The 23,367-nt window shown below is 64.1% G+C and overlaps 3 protein-coding genes across 10 annotated transcripts; 1 reads left to right on the top strand and 2 right to left on the bottom strand.

Moving 5' to 3' along the window:
- Positions 1-662: 662 nt before the first annotated feature.
- On the bottom strand, positions 663-5,995 carry SCRT2 (scratch family transcriptional repressor 2). Its single transcript, XM_054081191.1, has 2 exons — positions 5,737-5,995; positions 663-3,385 (listed from the first exon to the last, which is right to left on the bottom strand). The coding sequence occupies exons 1-2, from the start codon at positions 5,858-5,860 to the stop codon at positions 2,679-2,681; spliced, it is 831 nt and encodes a 276-aa protein (XP_053937166.1). The 5' UTR covers positions 5,861-5,995; the 3' UTR covers positions 663-2,678.
- On the top strand, positions 4,848-22,241 carry FAM110A (family with sequence similarity 110 member A). Of its 5 annotated transcripts, none has more exons than XM_054081187.1 (3): positions 17,486-17,624; positions 19,447-19,571; positions 20,452-22,241. In XM_054081187.1, the coding sequence occupies exon 3, from the start codon at positions 20,515-20,517 to the stop codon at positions 21,541-21,543; it is 1,029 nt and encodes a 342-aa protein (XP_053937162.1). In that variant the 5' UTR covers positions 17,486-17,624; positions 19,447-19,571; positions 20,452-20,514; the 3' UTR covers positions 21,544-22,241. The 5 variants fall into 5 exon arrangements, with proteins under 5 accessions (XP_053937165.1, XP_053937163.1, XP_053937162.1 ...); XM_054081186.1 differs by lacking the exon at positions 17,486-17,624 and adding an exon at positions 17,631-19,070; XM_054081190.1 differs by lacking the exons at positions 17,486-17,624; positions 19,447-19,571 and adding an exon at positions 4,848-5,077.
- Positions 9,705-16,563, bottom strand: SLC52A3 (solute carrier family 52 member 3). Of its 4 annotated transcripts, none has more exons than XM_054081183.1 (5): positions 16,475-16,563; positions 12,619-12,858; positions 10,574-11,644; positions 10,196-10,319; positions 9,706-10,059 (listed from the first exon to the last, which is right to left on the bottom strand). In XM_054081183.1, the coding sequence occupies exons 3-5, from the start codon at positions 11,599-11,601 to the stop codon at positions 9,847-9,849; spliced, it is 1,365 nt and encodes a 454-aa protein (XP_053937158.1). In that variant the 5' UTR covers positions 11,602-11,644; positions 12,619-12,858; positions 16,475-16,563; the 3' UTR covers positions 9,706-9,846. The 4 variants fall into 4 exon arrangements, with proteins under 4 accessions (XP_053937159.1, XP_053937158.1, XP_053937157.1 ...); XM_054081182.1 differs by lacking the exon at positions 16,475-16,563 and adding an exon at positions 13,572-13,929; XM_054081181.1 differs by lacking the exon at positions 16,475-16,563 and adding an exon at positions 13,307-13,929.
- Positions 22,242-23,367: the final 1,126 nt, after the last annotated feature.

Here is a 23,367-nt window from a genome sequence, read left to right on the forward strand (position 1 = left end):
GGATGACTTTGCAGGTGAATTCTTGCTCAGTGCCAACATCACTGGGAGCGCACGGCTCAGCACGGGTTTTGCTAATGATCTGGAGGCTGCACTTTATTTGCCTTCCCCTTTGGCACCTGCTGTGGGGTGGGAAAGCGGTGAGAGGGGCAGGAGCACCTGGCTGTGCCCTGGAACGGGGGCTCTGCCAGATTCTTCCCCCTGCCCCCCACCTGTGCCTGTGTGAGCAAATGTGGGGGAACTTCGGCTCCTCAAACCCTTCCTGCCCAGCGCGGCTGAGCCCCAGGTTGGGGCTGGCGGCACATGAGCATCGCTGGGCACCCCAGACAGCCCGTGGGCTCTCAGCCTCACTGCTGGGGTTTCCCACAGCGCTTTCCTTCCAGGTCAATGCTTTCATCCCCCTCCTTCCCAGCTCTTTTGCGAGTGGGGGTGGTTTTACAAACCCAGTGCTGGCCACGGCAGGGGGGTCTGGCTGCTGGCAGGGCAAAGCAGGCTCTGGGGCCGTCCACCGCGCCAGTCCCGGCTGGATGCTGGGGCATCCCTGCTCTCTGGTTTGGGGCATCTACACGATGCTCCTGCCTTGGGGACAAGCACAGGGCACCCCAGGATGGGCAGGGCTGGCAGCTCGTGTGCCACCACCCACCACTGCCTGGACAAATCCCCCGAGACACATGATTTAGTGGCAGAAATCCCTTTTATATCCCTGAATTGCGTTACAAGTAATACTGCGGGCGGCCAGTTCTCAGTAGACTTGTCCTACTGGGGGCTGTCGAGTACAAAACCTGGCGGAAAAACAATCTATCATGCACGGAAAATTATTGCTGTCGTACCTGCTATGTACAGTACAGAGAGGGGCAGAGGCTCAGCGCTCCCCAGGGATATGGGGAGCCCTGGAATGGCACCGGCATTGTGGGGGATGCCGGCACCGCTGCGTGCTCGCTGGTGGGGTGCCTGCGCAGCCAGGGTGATGCTCTTCTCCTGCGTGAGATCACCAAGCCATGGCAGGGAGGAGCAGGACAGGGACATTCCCAGGCGGCGGGAGGAAGACAGTGCAGGGAGGAAGACGGCGCAGGAAGACGGTGTGGGGGTACACGAGCGTGGCCCCACGGGGTGCCGGGCTGAACCCCAGAGGTGTCGGGGACCGGCACGTGGTGATGGGACTGTGGCAGCTCGCAGCCCGAGGTAGGACGCGGAGGCGCGGGTCGAGCCCCGCTCCAGGATGCTGCATGTATGGCGCTCGCTCCAGTCGGCGCGGGGATGCTCCACCGCGACATTGCATAGAATGGCTGGTTTGTCTCTGCCACGTTGGCATGAGGCAGGGAGCAGAGCAGGAACCCATGGCAGCGAGGAAGACGAAGGAGAAGGGCTTGGCCTTCGGGGGAGGCTTGCAGGGTGCAGAGCCCGGGCTGCTGGGTCAGCTCATGCCCTCCTGCCTCTGTGCCCGCCACACGGTCCGCTCTCGGGGTCCTGTCCCCATCCGTGTCACCACGGCTGTGTCCTGGGCACGGCGGCTCTGCTGCAGCTCTGCCACCTCCTGCAAGCCAGCGCTGGCACGGCCCGGCCAGGCTTGGCAAATAAATAGTGAAAAGCATAGGTTATAAATAATATAAATAAGAACAATTAAATAGACTCACCCAAACCTTTCGGCTACACTGACCCCCTCCTCCTGAGCACAGGCAGGGGCGATGGGGGCAGGACCCAGCTGAGAAGGGGTCCGGGCAGAGGCTGGGGTATGTGGGGGCGGCTGGGGGTTTGGGTGCTGCCCCAGCCTCGCCGCCAGCCTGGCTCTTTGCACAGTGAGGGGGACTGCATTTGCGTGGGAGGGCTGTTCCACAGCCCATCACCATGGCGGAGGGCAGAAGAGCTCAGCCAAGCTGGGAGCTGGCGGGGAACGTATCCTGGGGATCTCTGCTGGGCATCCTTTGCTCTTCCCCCTACTCTGGGGCTGCGGAGCTGCAGGGCCAGGGTGAGCGTGGTGCCTTGGGGCCATGTCCCATGGGATCGTGCTGGGCAGGGGGGTGTCAGGGCGCCCCAGGGCCCGGGGGGGCTGCAGTGACCCCAGCCTCCAAGAGCGACCGACAGCCCTGCCCTCCCAGCAGCCACAGCGCCCGTCAGTCCCGCCGAGCCGTCAGCAGCGCCAGCCCCCGGTCCCATCAGTGTTCAGGTCAAGGTGAGGTTTTGCTCCTGGGGGGAGCAGCAAAGTGTCTTTTCTCCTTCGGGATCCCCCGGGAGGAGAAGCAGCAGCTCTAAATAAATAATAGTAATAAATTAAATAAATAGAGGTGAAAGTCACAAGCTGGGGGAGGAAAAAGTCTCCTAGGTCTGGAAGAGAGCCTCAAGCGAGTCCCCCGCAGAGAGACCTGCCTGGCTGCGGGGGGGCTCAGGGACCCATGGGCGAGGAGCCCGGCCAATCCGGCCCTTCCTGGGGAGCACTGGGGCACCCTCCTCCCAGGCGGAGAGCGAGGCTGCAGGGATGTGGCCTCCAGCCACGGCACAGCCGCAAACCAGCCGGCTGCAGCTGCAGGAGTGCTGGCACGGGGACTGGGACTGGGACAGGAATGGCAAGAGGGATGGGGATGGAGATGGGGATAGGAGTGGGGATGGGGGTGGGATGAGGATGGGGATAGGGATGGGGATGGGATGGAATGGGTATGTGGATGTGCCACAAGGGGCTGGGGTAGCTAATTCCCTATTGCACAGCTGTGTTCGGAGCCCTTGAAGCAGGCAGACTCATAGTGCTTGTTGAGGTACGACTTGAGGGCGAAGGTCTTCTCGCACTGCTTGCACTTGTAGTGCTTGAAGGCGGAGTGGGTCTGCATGTGGGCGCGCAGGTTGGAGCGGTCGGCGAAGGCTTTGCCGCAGTGGGAGCAGCCGAAGGGTTTCTCCCCCGTGTGTGAGCGCATGTGGCCCTGCAGCAGCCAAGGACGGCTGAAGGCTTTGCCGCACACGTCACACTTGTGCTTGAGGTTGTGGGTGAGGACGTGCATGGCGAGGGCGGGCATGGAGACGTAAGCCTTGCCGCAGGTGGGGCATTTCCTTGCCATCTTGCTGTCCAGGCTGCGGTGGGTCTGCTTGTGCCGGCTGAGGTTGGATGAAGTGGCGTAGGTCTTGCCGCATTCGGGGCAGGAGTGACGGTGGCTGCCACGGCGCTGGCTCTCACTGCGCCGGCGCGACCGCCCGTCCGTGATGAAGAAGGCGTCCATGGAGTAGCTGTCTGTCACCGCTGCCTCCCCATTGAAGTAGCGGGCAGAAAAGCTGGACTGGGGGCTCTCGGGGTCGCTGTACTCCTCGTGGCCGGGTGCGTAGGCTGGGTCGGGCGGTTGCGGTGGCAGACCTTGCTTCTTGTCGGTGTCATAGCCAGCTGGTGCCAGGCAGTGCTGGAGGTACCCTGCGGGGATGACACAGTAGGATCACCTCTGGGCCAGCCCCGCTGGACATGAGGCAAAGCCACAGGTCAACACTGTCCATTGGGGGTGCAGAACCGAGGTTGTCCCCCTGAGCAGTCCCTGTCCCTGCTCAGTCCCAGGGTCTGTCCTTGAGCACTGGAGTTGCCTCGTCTGCCCAGGGCCTGAGCCTGCCCAAGCTCTTGTCTGTATCCGGATGGGTCTCATCCAGTGGGGATGGAGTGGTGTGAACTGGGGATGGGGCTGCAGCGGTGGGGGCTGGGGATGGGACTGCAGAGGTGGGAGCTGGGGACGGGGCTGCAGCGATGGGAGCTGGGGATGGGGCTGCAGAGGTGGGAGCTGGGGATGGGACTGCAGAGGTGGGAGCTGGGGATGGGGCTGCAGGACATCCAGCTGTGCCCACCCTGGTGCTGCCTCGCTGCCCTGGCTGCAGGCAGCCCCCGGGTTCGCTTGTCGCCAGCCAGCTGTCGGTGCGAGAGCCTCATTGTTCACGGGGCAGGAGCCCGTAATGAGCTCTGCTCCGTCCACCTTCTCGACTCTAGAATGCCGGGGTGAGGGTGGAGAGGCGAGCACAGAAGGGGCTGGGAAGGACCCCCCTGTCTGCCTTTGTCCCCTGTGGGGGCTGTTCCAGGGGAAGGGGCAGAACGTGGAGGCCAGCAGCACCATGGCTCTGGGAGCCACTGAGGAATGGGGACCCCTAGGTGCAGAGTGGGGCTCAGGTGCTGCTCCAGTTGTCACCCCCGTGTGACATTAGTGCAGGTCTGCTCACAGCCCAGCACTGGGCAAGGACTCCTGACCCATAGCAGAGCGGGCACTGCATGGGCATCCCTGTTCCTCTGTGCTGACGCTCGAAGGTCACTGCGGGAGGAGCAGTGCAGCCTTCTCCCTGCTGGCCAGTGCCCCTGTGGGACACGCAGACACCCTGGCTCCCCCATACTGGTCCTGGTGGTCTCCTGCCTCGTGCACACTGGCCACTCCAGAGGACACGTCCCTGCTGGTGGCGACAGTGGGGGTTATCGGGGGTGCCAGGTGGGTGCACGGCCAGGCTCACTCCAACACCCCACCTGCAGCCGAGCATCCCCTAAATCCCATGCCCTCCTGCCCATGGGTCTCCTGCTGAGGCTGGGGTGTTTGTGTCGTGGAGGCTGGGGGTGTCTGCGGTGGGGAGGGGGCTGCGTGGCAAGGGCAGAGCTTGCCCCCCCCCCCCCCAGTCTCCCCGTGATGTGCTGACAGCGCGGTCGCGCGGGCTGTGCAGAAAGCGCTCTGCTCAGCAATTTCTCACGCTGCCTCCGAGCATGCAGCAAGGTTATTTCCAGGAGAGCAGCGTCGGCAGCTTCTGCCCAGCTGCAGCGCATCCCTCCCCCACCGACTCTTGGCTCCCGATGCCGGGGGGGGGGGGAGGGGGGGGGGGAAGAAGAAGCAAAGGACCCCCCCGGGACAGACGGAGCTTCACACCCCCAGCAGAGAAATCCCACCAAAGGCTGGGGAACAGCAAGCAGTGGAAAAGGGGGGACAAGCAGCGCAGCGGTCGGGAAATGCTGGCTTGTGCGTGGCTGGATCAGGCCCATTCCTGCATCCCGCTCAGCATCCCGCTTCCTGAGCATCCAGGACCCACTGGGATGGACCCCAGCGCCCTTTTCCAGGGCCGCCCCTTCAGGGGTCTCTGCTGAACCGAGGTGAATCCTGGAGCGGTCCCCATTGTCCCCTGGCAGGACGGGGCTCCAGGGACCCCGGCCACCCCCAGCCCCAGCCATCGCACCCTCCCGGGGTTGCGGGGAGGGGTCTAGCTGCTCCCCGCTTGCTTCCCGCGCCCCAGGGAGGCGACAGCCCCCTCCGCGCTCTCGGGGGGGGAGGGCGGGGGGGGGGGGGGGGGGGGGCTCGGGGCACCGAACAATGAAACCAGCCGCACCGCGAGGCTGCCGCTCCCCCCGCCGCTCCTTCGCTTCGTGCCCCCCAAAAACTTGCCGTGGGCAGGAGCCCCCCCCGGCGTGCATCCCAGATTCAGGGGAGCGGGGGCAGCGGGGGCTGCGCTGTACGCGGGGGTTTCCCCGAGGACCAACTTTGCCCGGTGGCCCCAGAGCGGGGACGGGGCGAGGTGGGGCGACCCCCCCTCCCTCCTCAGTGTCCCCGGGTGCGGGACCCCCGCCCCGCTCTGCCCCGCATCCCCCGCAAACCCGGCATCCCCCGCAAACCCTGCATCCCTGTATCCTTCGCATCCCTCGCATCCCCTCCGTTCCTGTATCCTTCGCATCCCTCGCCTCCCCCGCCTTCCCCCCGCGGTGCCCGCACACAATAGCGGCGGGGGGGCGTCCGGAGCCCCCAGCCCCGCACTCACCATCGCCGGCGGCGGGGCCGGGCAGCGCGTAGGGGGGTTCCAGGGGGGCGTAGGGGGGCGCGGGGGCCCCGGCGGCCGGGAACGCCTCCGCCTTCAGCTTCTTGACGAGGAAGGAGCGGGGCATGGCGGGGCCGGGCCGGCACCCTCCGCCCCGCTCAGCCCCGGTCCCGGCTCCGCACCGGCCCGGCCCCGCTCAGCCCCGGCGCTCCGACCCGGCGTGCGGGCGGCGAGGCGCGGGGAGCCGAGTGCGAGGGGCGGAGAGGCGGCAGGGCGAGGGGAGGAGGAGGAGGAGGAGGGGAGGAGGAGGAGGGGAGGAAGGCAGGAGCCGGGGGGAGGGGAGGGGGCCGCTCCGCCCGGCCGCGCCCCGAACCCCCCCCCCCGCAGCCCCCCGGGCATCCCGGCTGCTCGGGTCCCCGGTGCCTCCCCCTGTCCCTCCCCCGGACACGGACAATGGGGACATGGGGGGGGTGTGTGTGTTGTTGGGGACCGCTGCCTCCCACCGCCTTTGTCTCCCTGCCGCCAGCCCCCGGGGCTGCGAAGGATGGGGCTGAGGGGCGGGAGTCCCAGTCCCTGTCCCTTGTTTCCATTCTTGTCCCCTGTTCCTGTCCTTGCTCCCGGTCCCTATTCCTGTCCTCTGTCTCTTGTTTCCATCCCTGTTCTTGTCGCTGATCCCCGTCCTTGATCCCTATCCATCCCTTGTTTCCATCTCTGTTCCTATCCCTGTTCCCTGTCCTTGATCCCTATCCATCCCTTGTCTCCGTCCTTGTACATTGTCCCTGTCCTTGCTCCCTGTTCCTACCCGTTACCTGTCCCCATTCCCATCTATCTTCTCTGCCCTCTTTGTCCCCTGTTCCTATCCCTGTCCCCACTCCCTTACATCTTTCCTGTCCTTGTTTCTGCCCCCTGTCCCTTTCCACCGACCCCTTTCCCTTGTCCTTTCCCCTGTCCCTTATTCTCTGTCCCCATCCCTGTTCCCTCATCCCTGTCCCGCCTATCCTGTTCCCATCCTTGCCCATCACCTCTTTCCCACTCCCCATCTTTCCTCTTCCTCTCCCTTTTCACACCTTTTCTCCCTTTCCCGTGTCCCTGTCCCCATCCCTGTCCCGTGGGAAACGTCATGACCTTTGCAGCCCACAATAAAAGCCGGGCTCGTGGCGGTGCATTGTTCCCTGCCGGAGCCCCCACACCCCCGCCTCCCTCCCACCAATGCTCCGCTGCATCCCTCCGCAGAGCAGGATGAGGCCCCAGTCCCGCTGCCTCTGCCTGGGGCTGTGCCAGCTGGGGGCTGGCGGGTGACACAGGGACCTGGCTAGCAGCAGGCCCCGCGCTCCCCGAGCTCTGTGCTATGCTGAGAGCATTGCAGCACTTAACTAAGGACAGTCCTTCATCTGTTACTGCAGGCAGAACGCTGGCACCGTCACCTCAGGGCAGCCCTGGCCACCACTCTTTGGCCAGGCTCGTGGCATCAAATCTGGGGGCCAAAAGCGGCACCGCTGTGGCTGACACCCCATGCCTGCCTGCTGCCAGCCGAGTTTGCTCCTTCAGCCGTGCTCAGAGCCAGGGCTGGGGCCAACGCTGCATCGCATCACACCGGCGTGGCCCTGCTCACTGCTTTGTGTGACACCCCACGGCATCCCCCATCCCACAGCACTCCACAGCACAGGGCATCCCACAGCGCTGGGTAGAACGTAGCCCACAGTATCCCACATCCCACAGCATCCCAGTCTCTACAGCATCCCATGTCCTGCAGCATCCCAGAGCCTACAGTATCCCATGTCTCATAGCATTCTAGACCCTAGGGCATCCCATATCCCACAGCACCCCAGACCCCAGGTCATCCCACAGGACCCCACATTTCACAGCATCCCACCCCAGAACACACTGCATCCCACCCCACCATGCCCAGTCCTGGACCTGGGGGTCCCGGGGCTGCTCCCCACTGGGCTGGGGGTCTCGCCTCCCCTCTCCCGCAGCTGGGGCTCGTGGCAGCGACACGTGTCCCGTCTGGCCCTGGCGTCAGGGCTCTGCCAAGTTCAAGGTCACCTCTCCCAGAGAGCCGTGGCCCTGGAGGGGATGTCGCCTGCTGGGCTGCTCCCGGCATCCCCCCCTGCACACCGGGCACAGCTCCCTGATTTATTTATCCGTGCGTGTGCCGTTTCTCTCCTTGAAGGCACGGTTGCAGAGCGGGCGATTACTTACGCCCTAGTTGGGCTGGGGCTGCTGGCTGCCCGCTGCCCTGGGATTTTGTCTCTCTCCAGGCTGTGGTGTAATAAGGGAGGTAATTAAGTGTAAAAGACAGGGGGAGGGAGGGCTCGGAGAAGGGGAATAGGAACCCTGCTCCTTTCAGAGGCAGGGGACTGAGATAATGTATGTTAATAACCTGCAATCAGCCCTGCCGAGCTGTGCTAATATTGCTGACTGCAGCGGCTGGGCCCCCCCAAACCTGCCCCCGCCTTGCAGGGAGGGAGGGGAGTGCCAGAAGAAAGGCTCAGCCTTTCTCCTCAGCCGGGGCTGAATTCGTGCCTCCGTGAGCAGCTGTATGGAAATAATTCCCACTGGAGGCAATTGTTTCCCTGGCAAGAGCGGGGGGTGGTGGGTGTCCGGTGGGCGAGGGGTTCTGGAGGCTCCCAAGGGCAGGAGCATCCTCTGGGGGGCAGAGGGGTCAGCATCCCAGACCCTGGTGTATCCCATATCCCACACCATCCTGCATCCCACAGCATTCCAGACCCCACAGCACCCCACACAATGGTCGGCCTCCACACAAGGGCCATGGGTTGCATTGCACGCCTGCGATGAGCCAAGCCACCCCGTGGTGTCCCAACATCTCCTGCTGGTCCTCAGCCTGCCCCCCTCGAGCCCTTTGTCCCCCACAACGCTGGATCCTGGACCCGTGGGGTCAGCCGGGAGCTGCCAGGGGGCGTCTGATGGTTGGGGGGGGCAGAGACCCCTGCCTTCTCCATTGCCTTGGCCACCAGCTTGGGGGGCTGCTGGCCATTAGTTATTCCAGCCACGTCCTTCCAGGCTGCAGCCGGAGTCCCGAAGTGGCTCCAATCGGTGGCTTTGAGGCACGCCAGGCACGGGCCTGGCGCTGCCGCCGGCTCAGGGAGCAGATTGCCAGACAAAGGGATGGGGACAAAGGCCCGGCTGCCTCGTGCCCCGGGGAAGGGGCGCAGGCGCGTGCAGGGCACGAGTGCTGCCCCCGACCCCATGCAGCATCCCCAGTATCCCCAGCATCCTGCACCATGCAGGGATGCCCACCATGCCCCACTGCCCACCAGTCCCCCATCCTGACTGGTACGGCTGCGGCGCAGTTAGGTACCAGGTGGTGCAGCCGTGGCACCGCTCCTGTGCCACCCCCTCTGCCCGGCACCATGCCCAGCACCGCTCTGGCTGTGGGGCTGTGCCGTGGCCCCTCCCCAGCTCTGCACCCCTCGTGCTGCCATCTCGGGGCTGGGATGGGGTGCAGTGGGGCACAGGGCTGTGGGGAGGGAGCAGGAGGCGTTGGCTGGATTGCTCAGCAAATGCCACGCAGATCCCCCCCAGTCCCACCATGCCTCAGTTTCCCCAGCGGGTCCTTCTCAAAGTCAATTGTTCCATGTCCCCCTGCAGTCCCTGTCCCCATAGCCAGGGCGCGGCAGGCTCCGGCACAGCCCTGCCCAAGCTGCCTTTGTCCCTTTTCCCCGCAGCCCGTGGCAAATCCACTGTCCCAGGGGCAGCTGCCGCCACGGCATGAGACTGGGAACGCTGCCGGTGCTGTGGGGTGCAGCTGGAGCCGTAGCCACCCATGGGGCACTGAGGGGGGAGGCTATGGGGCATGATGCCAAGCAGCTCCAGATCCCCCAGGGCAAGGGATGGGATGTAGCTTCAGAGGAGCGGTACCCAGCCCAGGGGCACTTGGCACAGGACACGCGGGCAGTAGGGAGGCCAAGGACTGAGCAAACACCTTCTATTGCGTTCAACGCAACGCGGACACCCCGTGTTTGGGCTGGGGGCAAAACCACAGAGTTGGTCCCACTCCGAGACCCAACGGTGACGTGCCTGCAGCCACCCCAGTCCCAGCGCTGCTTCAGAGCCTCTTGGTCATCACTGGTTTGGGGGCGCTCGTCCTGCTCACGCCGGGCACTGCAGGCTGCAGTAGTCGGCTGATTTGAAGAAGTCGTAGATGTTGACGAGAGGGAACATGAGCAGGGCCCCGAGGAGGGAGCCCAGCTGCTCCACTGCCCCGTACCACACCAGTGCGCTGTGGCTGTGGCTCCGCAGGATCACCCCGGCCATCACCTTCACGTAGGAGAGCGTCCCGGTGAAGAGCACCCAGGAGAGGACCTGGTGGTGCAGGAGGGAGAGCAGTCAGAGGGGCTAGGGATCTGACTAGGGCACGGGGATGGAGGATGTTGCAGTGAGGCTGGAGCAAGGGGTGACCCCAGAGACCTCCCTGGGCAAGAGGGACCCCATGACTTACGATGGTAGCATCGCCCCACTGGGACTGCTGGAGGAGCGGGCAGGGACTCATCACCGCCATGGCCATGTTGTAGGCACCAAAGCCGGTCCCTGCCATGGTGAGGGCGCCCATCAGGGCCAGGGACCTGCAAGGGACATGCAAGTGACACCAGGGAGCACTGCCAGCCTGTCCCAGTGAGGGCACAGACCTCACTGACCAGCTCCGTGCTGGCTGCATCCACCCTTGCAGAGATGTCTCTGCTGCCAGGACATGGGCACTCCATGGACCGTCTCCCACCTGGTGGCTTCTACCTCCTCCCCATTGCAAAGCGGGGGCTGTTCCTGGGGCAGAAGCCCCCAGGGTGCACCCCACCATGTCCCCCAGTGTCCCATTACCCACCTGCTGGGCAGGAACATGGCCACGATGCAGGCGAGGGGGTTGGCCATGGAGCTGAGCGTGGCCGTGAGGTGGTAGGCGGTGTTGCCATAGGGAAGGCAGGAGTAGGACTGCACGGATGGCAGGACCCCGTTGGTCAGAGCGCTCACCCAAGTGATGAGGAGGTAGATGAATGTGAGCTTAGCCAAGGGGTAGGAAACCTTCTCTGGAAGGATGTTCCTGGATCCCTTGGCATCCTTTGGGCATGGGCAGCCTCCGCTCAGCTGTGAGTGAGCTCCCTCATCAGTGATCTGGTCAAATGACCTCAGCACAATGTTGCTGGGAAAGAGCTGCTGCTGGGAGAACTCCCACACTTTGGGCTGCCTGGTGAGGAAGAAGAAGGCCAGCAAGCAGGCCAGCATCATTGCAGTCAAGAAAAGGAAGAAGACAAGGGTGGAAAAGTTGGCTGGGAAGTAGCGAGTCTCCAGCTGGAAAACAGTGCTCTCCATGGTCTCGTTGCCGGTGGTGATGTTGACCATGTAGGTGACATTGGCACACCTGGAGATGCCAGAGCCCTGGCCTAGGGCAATGAGAGCAGGGATCAGCCCGCTGAGCCCTTCGCCGATGAAATAGGTGGTCAAGTACTGGGGCTGCAGCTGCATCATGAAGGGCAGGAAGGTGACTGAGGAGGTGCAGTCCACCAGGGCCAGGAAGAAAGTGAGTATCAGGAAGGCGGTGCTGTGGGGTCTCCCAGCGATGGGGGATGAGTAGTTCCAGAGGAAGGCCAGGAGCAAGCAGGCGATGACGCCCATGGACACGACCACATAGATAACAGCCACCTCCTTCAGCAAGCCGGGACGAAAGTGGTGCATGAGGGTGACGAAGAGCGGTCCCACGTTGGCCATCTGGATGATGATGGTGATGTAGGAGGGCAGGTCCCACTGCTCCGGCAGCACCGTCACCAGCAGTGGCAGCTCAACCCACAGCCCGTTGATGGCCACCCAGGAGCCTGTGCCAAAGGCGCAGGCAAGGAGATGGATGAGCAGCGCCATGGCTCAGGGCTGGGTGCCCAGGCCCAGAGGCGATGCTGTGGCGCTGTGGGGAGAGACATCGGTCAATAGTGAGGTGAGACCTGACCCCACCGGACCCCAACCCTGGAATCCCCCCTCTGGCAGGCAGGTGCAGTGGCTCCCAAATGCCATAGGGCATGGAACTCACAAGGAAGGCCTCGTTCCATCCCATCCTGACTCCCTTTTTGCCCTCTGGAAGCACCAAGGACCCCTGGCTCCCCATGGGCAATGCTGCTGTGCCCTCCTGCCCTGGATGTGGGACCTGCTCGGCTCCACCTCGGTCCCATCCAGGGAAGCTGGGGCTCGGCAGCACTGGGTGCTGAGGTGGCACGGGACACGGCATGGCATAAAGACATGGCATGACACGGCACAGCTTGGCATAGCCTGGTACAGCACAAAGGCACGGCACGACACAGCCTGGCATGGCGCGGCACATTCTGCCATGGCATAAAGGAACGGAATGGCATGGCACAGCCTGGCATGGGGTGAAGATGGCTCTCACCTGGGGGGCCGAGAGGCCTGGGCAGCCGCTCTGCTAGGAACGGAGGCTTCATACCCCCCCCAGCATCTGCTGGGCAGGGCGAAGCGGCGCCCATCTCCTCCCAGCTGGCTCCTGGGCGATCCCGCAGGCTCCGCGGGCAGGAGGCCCTGGCAGCCCCACCTGCAAACCAGCCTCGGCTCGTACCAGCACACTGAGTCAGCCAGGATCCGGTTGCATCCCCTGGACACGGCTCCCGTCCCACGCCCGGGAACGAGGACCCCCACGTCCCCGTGTCCCCGCGCCCCTTGCAGCGCGGCAGAGCTCCCGCCGAGCTTCTGCGGCAGCGCCAAACTTGGCGGAGGAAACTCGCGTCTCCTTGAGCTGAGCCTGACGGGTGCAACGACCCACCCGTGCTTCCCAGCTCCGCGGGGAGGCAGCAGGCGCTCCGGGATGGAGCAGGAGCTGGAAGGAAGCGGGGTACCGGTCTGCCTGGCTGTTCCCAAGGAGGGGGGACTCACTGTGCTCTGGGGGCCCGGCAGCACGCCGGTGGCAGCGAGTCCCGGCTGCCGGGGCGGTGACGTGAGGTGGCGCGTCACGACCTCCGGATGCAGCCGGTTGGCGGCTTAGCCCCGTGCTGCTCCTCGTCCTGGGTCAGGTGGCGGCCACGGGGATCCCGCACCCTCAATCCTGTGCTCGGCAAAGGGGCCTGGCGTTGAATTTCAAGGTTCTTGTCCTGGATGGGAGGATCCTGGTATATCCTGTGAGGACACAGGAGCCACAGGGATGGTCAGCTGCCAGCACAGGGTGTGGTGAGATAAAAGCGATAAGGAAGCTTAAGGAAAAAGCTTTGATGTCCTTGGAGTGATGGGGAAGATCCCACCCCGGTGGGGCCCTTTGTGCCAGGAGGGATGAGTCCCCAGGCGCCAGAGGGACCAGCTCCTGTCCCAGCCATCCCCTGTGGGGCTGGGATCAGCCTGGCCCGGGGCACAGATGGAGCGGGTAGGGGCTCAGGACCCTCCTGCTTGTGCCTTTCCTCTTGGTGGGTCCTCAGTTTTTGCCATCACAGCTCCCGTCCCTGGGTTGGTGCAGGGCTGGCTGCGGGGTCCCCCTCTCCACTCCCCTCTTCCTCCCTCTCTCCTCTCCCCTCTCCCTTCTCTCTCCTCGCCCCTCTCCCTTCTCTCCCCTCTCCCCTCTCCCTTCTCTCACCTCACTCAGCGCAGCCTGACCCCAATGCCCAGCTGGGGCCCTTCAGCTCCAAACTCTCTCCCAGTGGCCAAAGTCCAGCTGTGCCATCTCCAGCTTACAGCCACCCACTGCACCCTCCCCAGCCCGGGGACAGCCCCTGCCTTGCACCGGGAATCACCACTGCCCTTCGTCCTGCACGTACGGCGGGGGCCACGGGCAGCCCCATGCCTACTGCCGTGGCACGGGGTGCTCGCCGAGGCGTCACCGCTGTCCCCGTGAGCCCCACCTTGGCTGGGTGCCAGGGATTATTCCTGGTGGTGTCCTCGACCTTGCGCTTGTCCCTAGGTGAACTGTCCCTCACGTATTTCAGGCTGCTTCTTGCAGGTACGAATATCACCCAGTGACCGTGCCTATCCCAGCCTGGGATTTGCAGAGGTTCACAGGTTGGGATGAGGCTCTCAGGGACCCCCGAGGGTGGCGGCTGTACCACCTCAGGCGTATTGCAGGCTGGGCATCTCTAATCCTGTGTCATGTGAGATGGGCTATCAGCTGAGCTGTGAGGTGGCAGTTAAACCACTTGCACCGGCTGGGAGATGACATGGGTGAGGGGACAGAGGCCAGGTCACCCCGCAGCATCATCCCATCCCATCCCATCCCATTTCATCCCATCCCACCCCATCCCATTTCATCCCATCCCACCCCATCCCATTTCATTCCATCCCATCCCATCCCACCCCATCCCATTTCATTCCATCCCATCCCATCCCACCCCATCCCATCCCCCACCGCCCTGAGATGCTCCATGGTGGCTCTTCCCCCAGCACCCACCGGGTGTCGCTGGGAGAGCAAGCTGCGTCCCTGCCAGACCCGGGCTGCCTTCTCCAGCCCTGCCTGCCCCCTGCCTGCCCCCCCAGGGCTGCTGCCAGCCCCTGCCCCACTCCTGGCTCCACTCCTGCCCCAGCCAGGGGGCAGCAGGGGTCCCTGGGGGCAGGGGGACACGGTGCACCGGCGCCCCTGGGGCTGCAGGGATGGGGCTGGGTGCCCAAGGTGGGGGGCACGGCTTGAGGTGCTGCCATGGTTTAACCCCACACAACTGCTCGCTCAGCCCCCAGCTGCTCACCCAGCCCCCCCATCTGCTCACGCAGCCCCCCCCAGCTGCTCATTCGGCCCCTGTTGTGGGATGGAGGAGACAATGGGGGAAAGCTGGTGGGTTGAGGTAAAGACAGTCGAACAGATAAAACTATATGCTCAAGCAAAGCAAACTCAGGCATTCCCTGACTGCTTCCCATGGCAGGCAGGGGGTTCTGCCACTCCCAGGACAGCAGGGCTCCAGCATGCCTGATGGTGACTCGGGGAGGCAAATCACATTAGTCCAAACGCTCCTCTTCCTTCTTCCTCAACTTCTGTTGCTGAGCAGGGTGTCCCATGGACAGGATTGGTCAGTTGGGTCCCACTCGTATCCCCTCCCAGCTCTGTGTGCATCCCCAGCCCGCTCACTGGTGGGATGAGGAGCAGCAAAAGCCTTGACACCGTGCAAGCACTGCTCAGTGATAACTGAATCATGCCCAGGTTACCGACACCGTTCTGAACACTAATCCAGAACAGCCCCATCCCAGCTCCTAGGGTGAAAATTACCCTTACCCCAGCCCTGGGACAACTGGGGTCCCCGTGGATGTGACGTGAGGGGTCATCGATTGTCTTGCGTTTAATTTGGCAGTACGGACAACAGTGAGACCCTTCCTGGGGGTGAATGGCTGCGGCGCAGGGACAGGGACCCCAGCAGGGTGCTGGGGGCGAGACCCCCACTTCACACTCCTCACCCGAATCCACTGACACGACGCGTACTGCCTGCCCTGCCTGCGTGGTGGGAGACGGCGGGGCCCCCTCCGCCCCCTCCCGATGCTGCAGCTGAGCCTCCGACCCCCTGCCCCTCGCCTGCGCCCCCCGGCAGATGCGAGCCAAGGCCCCAGAGGCAGATGGCAACATTTGGTAGCCGAGCGGTCCCTGGCTGTGGGACTTTGCTGGGCTCCAGTGACCGTCTAAGGTTGGGGACCCATCCCCAACCACAGCCAGTGTGGGCAGGGGGGTCAGTGGAGCTCCCTGCACCATGAGGTGCCTGGGCGGTGGGAAAGCATGGGGGGATCAGCAGCTCAGGAGAAAGAGGGTCCATGCTTGAGCCATCCCCTAATATCTGCTTCCAGCTGGGAGCAGTGGGGATGGCTTTCCCGGGCAGGGGTGGGTTGCTGCCCCATTGCTGGGGGGGCAGGGTGGACCCGCACTCCCCAGGGACCACCAATCACCCGAGGTGAGTGAGTTTGAACCCCCAGATGTGGTTTGGGGACCCACTGGCAGGTCAGAGCCCTGGCCCCTGCCAGCCCCATTTGCATCCAATTTCCATATGAAAGGAGCAGGTCAAGTTGAAAGTTGAAAGGCTGGTGGGGGGCAGCGGGGAAGGGGCCACTGCCGGAGGTGAGACCCCAACAAAAGGGCTGGATCCCCAGGGCCCAGCGCTCGCCTGGCCGCAGGCTGCGGTCCTGGCCCAGCCGGCAGCCGCCATCTGCAGGTCTGTGCCGCCGCGCACCATTGCTGCCGCGTAGACAAAGGCCTCGCGCCTGGCACGTCCCCATCTGTCACCTCTACGGCTCTTGCAGAGACATGTGCGGAGAGCCGGGTGTGGGCAGCATCCTTCCCTCTGCCCACGAGCAGCGGGGAGCAAGGCGATGCCGTGAGACCTTCGCCATCAGGTCGCCAGGTCCCTTGGGAAGAGCCCACAGCTGGGGAAACTGAGGCAGGAGCGGGCAGTGGCTCGCCTTGGCTCAGGGTGTGTGGCACAGGGGCTTCGGAGTGGCAAGGGGCAGTCTTAAACACCAGGAACTAATACCCACTGAGATGAAGGGTTGGGGGGCTCCTGGCTCCAGGGACTGGGGCTACCCGAGCTGTGCCGAGATCTGTCCTCGCTGCTCCACAGGCACTGCCAGGCACCCGCAGCTGCCTCCACCCAGCACTTCCAGGGATTATTTGGCCTCTGAGCATATTTTTTGCTCACTGGCAACAGGATTTACCTCCCAGGAGGTTCTGGAAGCGTTGCAAGTGGGTGCCCAGCCCTGAACTTCAGTGGGAGGTGAGAATGAATCCCGTGCCAGCACCCTCCTGTCCCTCTGTTTCCAAACACCCTTCCTCCGTCCCTACCGTGTCTCTGTGTCCCTGAGGCAGCGGTGCTGAGCTGGCTGCTGGGGGAGTGCTCCAGCACAAACTACCCTCCCAAAACCTGTTTGGGGATGCTCACAGCAGGGGCGAGGCTCCGGGGCGCTGCCAGGCTCCACAGGCACCCAGCTGCCCCGACGTGCCCGGTGCGCAGCCAGGGCTGGGCAGGTGCCTGCAGGCTCTGCTCTCACCTGCCACACCGCCCAGGGTTTTTCCAGATGAGCTCGTTGAGTGGATCCACCTTTGCCATTGCCCAAGCACAGGGCAGCCCTGCGGCACCCAGACGGCTGTTTTCCATGAGCTCCACTTGGCTATTCTCCCTCTGCCAGCTCCTTGTTTTGCTTCCATGAGCAGTTTGAAAGATGCAAAGCTGGAATCGAGCTCTGTGTCGCATGGGTCAAACGCTTGGCCCCCTACGCCCAATCCTTCCCATCGGAGATGTGGCACCACGGGGCCGGCAGCTCGCAGAGCCGCCCCGGCGCTGGGTTCAGCCTAGCAGGTCCATGTGGCTGTGGGCTTGGTGACCCCACTTTGTCCCCTCCCCTGGTGCTATACAGGTTATTTTCCTGCATTTTGGAGTTGGCTGCAAGGGCAAACAAGGCAAGTTCTCCAAAGCAGAGCAGGCCCTACTGGCTGGCCCTGCCATGCAGGGAACAGGGCAGCAGTTCCCTGCCCATGGTGGGGCTGGGAATTTCCCCCTCTCCCTGCCCCCTTGGCAAGGCTCAGACCCCTCTGCCCGCAGCAGGCGGGGGATGTCCAGAGGTGTTTTGGCTTTGGCATCCGTGCTGCCCGGCCAGCACCACAGGCTGAATCGGCATGAGAGTCGGGACGTCACCGGTTCCTGTCACACTGCGTGACGCAGCCTGGCATGGAGGAATGCCCCATGGTTTTAATTCCATGTGAGCGCTGAGTTGCCTCGGAGGGCGTCCTCACCCGGCGCTGACTCAGCGGGAGCAGCCGCAGCGCGGAGCCGCTCCAGCACCCGCCAGTCACCATCCTGTCAGGAGAAGGAGAGGACGTGGCTGGGAAGGAGGAGGTGTGGGGTCACTGGGACATCCCCAGGACGAGTGCAGGGAGAAGCACCGTGGCGGCTGGGCTGTGCCAAAGAGGCTCCTCCATCACTGGGCCAAGCCAGGTGGGTTGCGGAGGTGGTGCTGGTTCCATGCCATTGGTGTGGGAATGGGTCGCCCAGTGACCGGGGAGGAAAAGCACACACTTCCCAGCATGGGTGTCTGGAGTAGCTGCTTCCAGTCTGGAGGTGATCCGGTATGCCAAAGAGATCCCGGCTGGGCTGCCCACACCAGGAGGGAGAGGAGCCAGGGCTGTGGCCGGGCATTGCCCACCATGAGCGGGGCTGTCAGCCCTGGCACCCACATCCTTGTGCTCCAGCTGGGCTTAGGGCACAGGATAACGTCTCTGAGTCTGGGGGGCTGTTTGGAGGGTGGTTCTGCTCAGCTCAGCGCAGTGCAGCGTGGCTTGGTGCAGCCACACCAGGGCAGGCACCTCGGCACTGCAGGAATGCAGAGAAGCAGGTTGTGCCTGGACACGTTGTCCTTGCCAGCCTGACAGAGGAGGGCAGCCCAAGCTGGACATGGGTGGCTGTGCTGGGGGAGCCTGCATCCTCATCAATGCACCCCAAGAGTGTGTATTGGCCTTGGGTCTGAGCCTCTGGCACCGACCTGAGCTCTAATGCCCAACACAGGGACTCATCCCTGCTTTGTTTGGGGAACATTTTGCACCCCTGAGCCAACCTGAGGAGCCCTCCTTGAGCTGGGCACAGGGTGCAAGGGCAGCAGGGGCAGCCATTGGGCTGTAGGCAGCGCTGGAAGCGAGGGCTTCTGCTGCATGGGCATCCAACTGCCTGCTGGCACCCTCCACCACCCCGGCGAGTGCCTGGTGCTGGGTGAGCAAGGGTCTTGCCCAGGTGCCCACAGTGTCTGGGCTGCAGACACTGCTTGTGCATTTGTGCAGCACCGAGAACAACCCAGCCCCTCTTTCTGTGGGGGGCTACGAGCACAGCTCTGGCTGGGGGCCCTAGCTTGCCCTGTCCTTGCCCAGCGAGAACACTGCCACCCTGCACTGCTGGCACTGTCCCCAGGCTCTCTGCAGAGAGCTGTAGGAAGCCACCCCCAGGGAGCAGGGCAGGGGGGGCTCTGGTGGCACTGGGACCGTCCACAGCTGTCCCCACGCATCGCCAGCCCTCTGTAGACCCTTTCCAGGTCAGAAGGCAGCATGTCCCCCTAGGCAGGGCACAGGGACAGCCAGCCTCCCCCAGGCTGCTCGCCCGTCACAGCGCATCAGGCGGATGTGCTGTGTGCCAGGGCAGCTGCTGAGTGGGAGGGGTACAGAATGCGGGGCCTGGGGTCCCCACGCCGGCACACGCAGGACTGCTGATGTTGCAGCCCAGGCTCAGCATGGCCACGCGCGGTGCTGTGGGTGACGCTGGGACGGGCCGTGGGTTGCACCCAGGAAGTCAGGCAGGCAAGTGAGCAGCTGACGGTGATGGCAGCCTGGTCGGGGCTGCTGTGGGAAGGAGCAGAGCTGCAGCACCCTGGCCTCCACCGTGCTCTTTCCTGCACTGGTGAGTGTTGGGGTTTGCCGTTACCTCCCCAGGGCTCACCTGCACCTTGAGGTGGGGACCCTCAGGGTGGTTCTCAGAGCAGCTCAGGAAGGGGGATGGGGAGAGAGAGGGAGGTGGGGGCAGGTCTGACGCTGTACGCCTCCCCCTGCTCCCCACTTGAGCCCCTCTGTGAGCTGGGGTCCCCTCCGGCTGTGCCCACCCCCTGTGCAGGGGGGTGCAGGGCTGGTTTACACCCCAGTTCACACTGTGGGCGGGCTGGTGCCTCTGCGCGACCGTTGGGGCGGGTGCCTGTGCTTGTTGGGGTTGGCGGGTGCCCAAGGACGCGGGGTGCACGGGGGAAGCATGGCTGGAAACTCCCGCCGGTGCTTTCCAACAGGTTCAAGGGTGGGAGTGGGAAGCTGTGGAGCAGCCCCGGAACAGCCCCGGAGCCTGCGAGGGGCTGAGTACCGAGGGAGCGGCAGGGAGCAGAGCCCCCGATCACCCACCTTGGTGGAGCGATGGGTGAGTGGGGTGGGTGATGCACCCCTGGGTATCAGGATGCACCCGTGGGAGCAGGCGATGCTCCCTTGGGCAGGGGCAATGCACTCCTGGGTGAAGGTGATGTTCCCCTTGGTGTGGGCAATGCAGCCCTGGGCATGGGTGATGCACCCCTGGGTGGAAGTGAAGCACTTCTGGATGCAGGCATAAGACCCCTGGGAATAGGTGATGCACCCCTGGATTCAGGTGATACTTTCCTGGGAGTGGGTGATGCATGTCTGGGAGTGGGTGATGTACCCCTGGGTGCAGGCAATGCTCCCCTGGATGTGGGCAATACAGCCCTGTATGCAGCTAATGAACCCCTGGATGCAGAAAATGCTCCCTTGGATGCAGCTGATGCAGCCCTGCACGCAGGTGGTGCTCCACTGGGAGTGGGCAATGCACCCCCAGCTGCAGCTGAAGCAACCCCGGCTGCAGGTGCTGCTCCCCTGGGTTCAGGCAATGCTCCCTCAGGTGCAGATGAAGCACCCACGCACGCAGGCGATGCAGGCAGAGCATCAACAAGGGGCGCTGAGCCAAACCACCCCTCTTGCCCTGGCCTCGCTCCCCGGGGTGCCCCTTGCTGGGGCCAGGGCAACATCCCCGCTGGCCCCATTGGCCCGGGATTGGTTTGAAGCAGCCTTGCAGCGCGGATTGGCCAGGGAGCGTCTCGGGGAGGCCGTGGCGGCGGGTGGAGGCGTGGTCCCTGCCTTCAAATAGGAATCCCAGCACAGGCAGCGCAGACAGTGCGGCACCGCACAGCCTCACGCAGTCTTTGTCTGCCGGCGGGGACGGGGTGCTGGCAGGGACCACGCAGTGCCCTGCAGCCCCCGCTGTCACCCCTCACTCTATCCCCTCTTTGAAGCCAACAGCGTGTGAGCCCCTCGCTGCCCGTGGCGGCCACCCGCCCTGTGCCCTGGCGCAGAGGATGCCTGTCGAGGCGCTGCAAGCTGGCGATGCCATGAAGGGGGTGACGGCGCCCTTCACCTCGGCCATGCCCATCCGCATACTCCGCAAGGGTCCTGCCTATTTCCGCCGTCGAGCCGAGCCAGGCACCACCAAGCCCAGCGCTGTGGAACGGCTGGAGGCCGACAAGGCCAAGTACGTGAAGAGTCAACGGGTTGCCAGCACCAAGCAAGAGCCGGTGAAGCCGCCGCTGCTCAGGCAGCCCCTCTTCACCCCAGGGGTGCGCCGGACTCCTCTCACCCCGAGCCGCAGGGGGCTGCGCCACGCTGAGACCGGCAGCTCGAAGACCTCGCTCGACCTGGAGATCCTCAACAACCTCATCAACCTCTGCGACAGCCCATTCCCCAAGGCGGAGAGCCCGCTGGGCCGGGAGTGCAAGTGGAGGGTGGAGACGCCGACAGTGCTGGGTGGCAGGGCGGAGGGTGCTGGCAAGCTGCCGGAGAGCCCCGCCACAGCCAAGCCGCCGGAGAATCTCAGCGCGATCAAACCCCCCGGCAGTGTGGCTGTACGGAGGGTGGATGTCCATCCCTGCGGGACTCCACGGGGCCAGGCAACGCCAGTGCCCGCATCCCCCATGCTGGGCAGGCTGCCCACTGCCCCGGCACGGAGCTCACCTGCCCGCCCCGAGAGTGCCCGCCGGCAACCCCTGCTGCACCGCTCCAAGTCAGACCTGAGCGACCGGCTCTCGCGGGCCACCGCCGACCTGGAGCGCTTCTTCAACTACTGTGGCCTTGACCCAGAGGAGGTGCAGGACATGGGCGCCGAGCGCTTCGCCCGCGCCAGCTCCGACATCGTGTCCCTCAAGTTTCACAGCGTGAGCACAGCCAGCTCGGAGGGTGGCCACTCACCACCCAGCACTGCCACGCCGGAGGGGCGGCCGGCTGAGCGTGTCCCCTACGGCATCTCCATCATCGAGCGCAATGCCCGCGTCATCAAGTGGCTCTACGGGCTGCGCCAGGCCAGGGAGCCTCAGCAGGTCTCCAACGTGTAGCACTGGCGGTGCTGGACACTGGGGACCAGTTGTGAGCAGGCGATGCTGGACTGGGGGCAACCGCTGGCCCAGTCTGTGGAGTCACAGAAGCACTGGGAGAGCCCTGGTGTGGCTGGACATCCTTTCTGCTGGTTCTGGCTCTGTCAGACCCCGTGCTGGCACTGGAGAGCCAGGTGCCTGTGAGCCTGCAGGAGGACAGAGGACATGTGTCCCCTTCTTGGTCCCCAGTGCCCTCTCCTTACCTCTACCTGTGAGAGCCTGTGTGTGGTCGACCTGCTGGAAGCTCCTGCTTCATGACAGCACCCATGAATGGGGGACAAGGGGCCGGATTCCCCCCCACCCAGAGCAAGGACACAGCCCCAGGGAAGGACTTCCCCTTGTGATGGGGCCACACTGCTCAGGGTGGGCATCGTGTCCTGGTGGTCCCTGTCTTAACGCTGATGATCTGGGAGAAGCTGGGTGCTTCACAGCAGGGGCAAAAATGACTCCCTGCTTCGAGCAGCCCAGGGCTGGGTGTGTGTGGGTGTCTGTGAGCGCCTGTGTGCCCTCCTGGATGCCAGCAGGCGCACAGCCTCGGCACTCTGGGCTCTGGTATTTATGAAGACTATGGTTGTTGGTCTTTTCCTCATTTCTACTGTTTTTCTTGATGTTTGATATGTAAATAACGATAACCCAGCGGGTTTTATTAAATCTTTGTGTTTGGAGGCTGTGCATGTTGCTGTGTCTCGAGCTGGAGGTCAGGAGAGGGCGAGGCCCCTTGGGGTGCAATGCCGGGTGCAGGCGGGAGCGGTGGGTGCTGTGCCGCGGCGTGCCAGCGCGGGGCCCGGGGGGCACGGCAGGGCTGGCGGTTGGGTCCGGCAAGTCTCAGCAGAGCCCCGGCCAACACCGTGCCAACCACGCAGCCCTCTTACCCTACTCCAGCAAAGCACCGCTCAACTTGGCCAAGTCCCGGCTCCTCCAGGATTGTGGAGACCTCCCAGGCTGGCTGGGGAGGAGCGAGGATGAAAGTCAGAGCAGGGAGTTCTTTGAAGATGAAAAGTGGAGTGTGTTATCCCCGGGTGGCCTCGTACAGCACTGCAGCCCCTGGCACAGCGGCCGCTGCCTGCACTGGTGAGGTCTCCTTGCTCCTTGCCATGCTGATGCACATGGCTGCTGAGAAGGTGGCACCAAAGTCACCAGTGCCTGCGCCCAGGGGACCCTGCCTGGACACCAGCCCTGCTGCTGCCTCCCTGCGGCTCCAGCTGCAGTGCTGACACCGTGGCTGCAAACGGCTCTATGTGTGCAGGGAGCCAACCTGCCCGGTGTTGGTGCCTCTTGGCCAATGTGTGGTGGCAGTGACAGGCTGTGGACAAGGTCCAGCTTCCCTCCACAGGGCTGTAGGTTTCATTTTTGAAGGAGCCAGAGCTGCTGCCACCCTGTTCTGTCCCAGTCAATTCTTCCCCCTGGTTCAGCCTCGGCTCAGCAGTTGCTGGCCAGGGCAGCACCAGGGATGCCCTTGACCGAGGCTTCCATCCAGAACTAGAGGTCCTCAAAAAAAACCCTCACGAGGATGAAGGATTTCTCTCCCCATCCCAGCTCCTGCTCTATGCATTCCCACCCAGAGCCACTCCCCAGCGTGCAGGATCCGTGCTGGTCCCACTGGGGGACAGCAGTGGAGGCTGCCTGGGCTGTGATGGGCACCGAGTCTGGCCCGTGAGTCAGGCTGACAAAGCGGGATGGAGTGGAAGCCACAGGATTCTTAATGACAGCATGTGGGACACCGGGTGCCTCCTCGAGACGATGACGGGGACTCTGGGCATCTGCTCAGGGTCAGCCTTCACCCTT

Source organism: Cuculus canorus, chromosome 16 (assembly GCF_017976375.1).
Source record: "Cuculus canorus isolate bCucCan1 chromosome 16, bCucCan1.pri, whole genome shotgun sequence".
In the NCBI taxonomy this organism is placed as follows: Eukaryota; Metazoa; Chordata; class Aves; order Cuculiformes; family Cuculidae; genus Cuculus; species Cuculus canorus.

Coding starts and splice junctions, on each gene's coding strand:
- SLC52A3 (XM_054081184.1), bottom strand. CDS start 11,601: ATGGCGCTGCTCATCCATCTCCTTGCCTGCGCCTTTGGCACAGGCTCC. Junction 10,320..10,573: donor GCCATGTTCCTGCCCAGCAG/GTGGGTAATGGG, acceptor TGTCCCTTGCAG/GTCCCTGGCCCTGATGGGCG. Junction 10,060..10,195: donor AGTGGGGCGATGCTACCATC/GTAAGTCATGGG, acceptor CTGCACCACCAG/GTCCTCTCCTGGGTGCTCTT.
- SCRT2 (XM_054081191.1), bottom strand. CDS start 5,860: ATGCCCCGCTCCTTCCTCGTCAAGAAGCTGAAGGCGGAGGCGTTCCCG. Junction 3,386..5,736: donor CGGCCCCGCCGCCGGCGATG/GTGAGTGCGGGG, acceptor TCATCCCCGCAG/GGTACCTCCAGCACTGCCTG.
- FAM110A (XM_054081186.1), top strand. CDS start 18,992: ATGGCAGCCTGGTCGGGGCTGCTGTGGGAAGGAGCAGAGCTGCAGCAC. Junction 19,071..19,446: donor CCGTGCTCTTTCCTGCACTG/GTGAGTGTTGGG, acceptor GCTTTCCAACAG/GTTCAAGGGTGGGAGTGGGA. Junction 19,572..20,451: donor CCACCTTGGTGGAGCGATGG/GTGAGTGGGGTG, acceptor CCCTCTTTGAAG/CCAACAGCGTGTGAGCCCCT.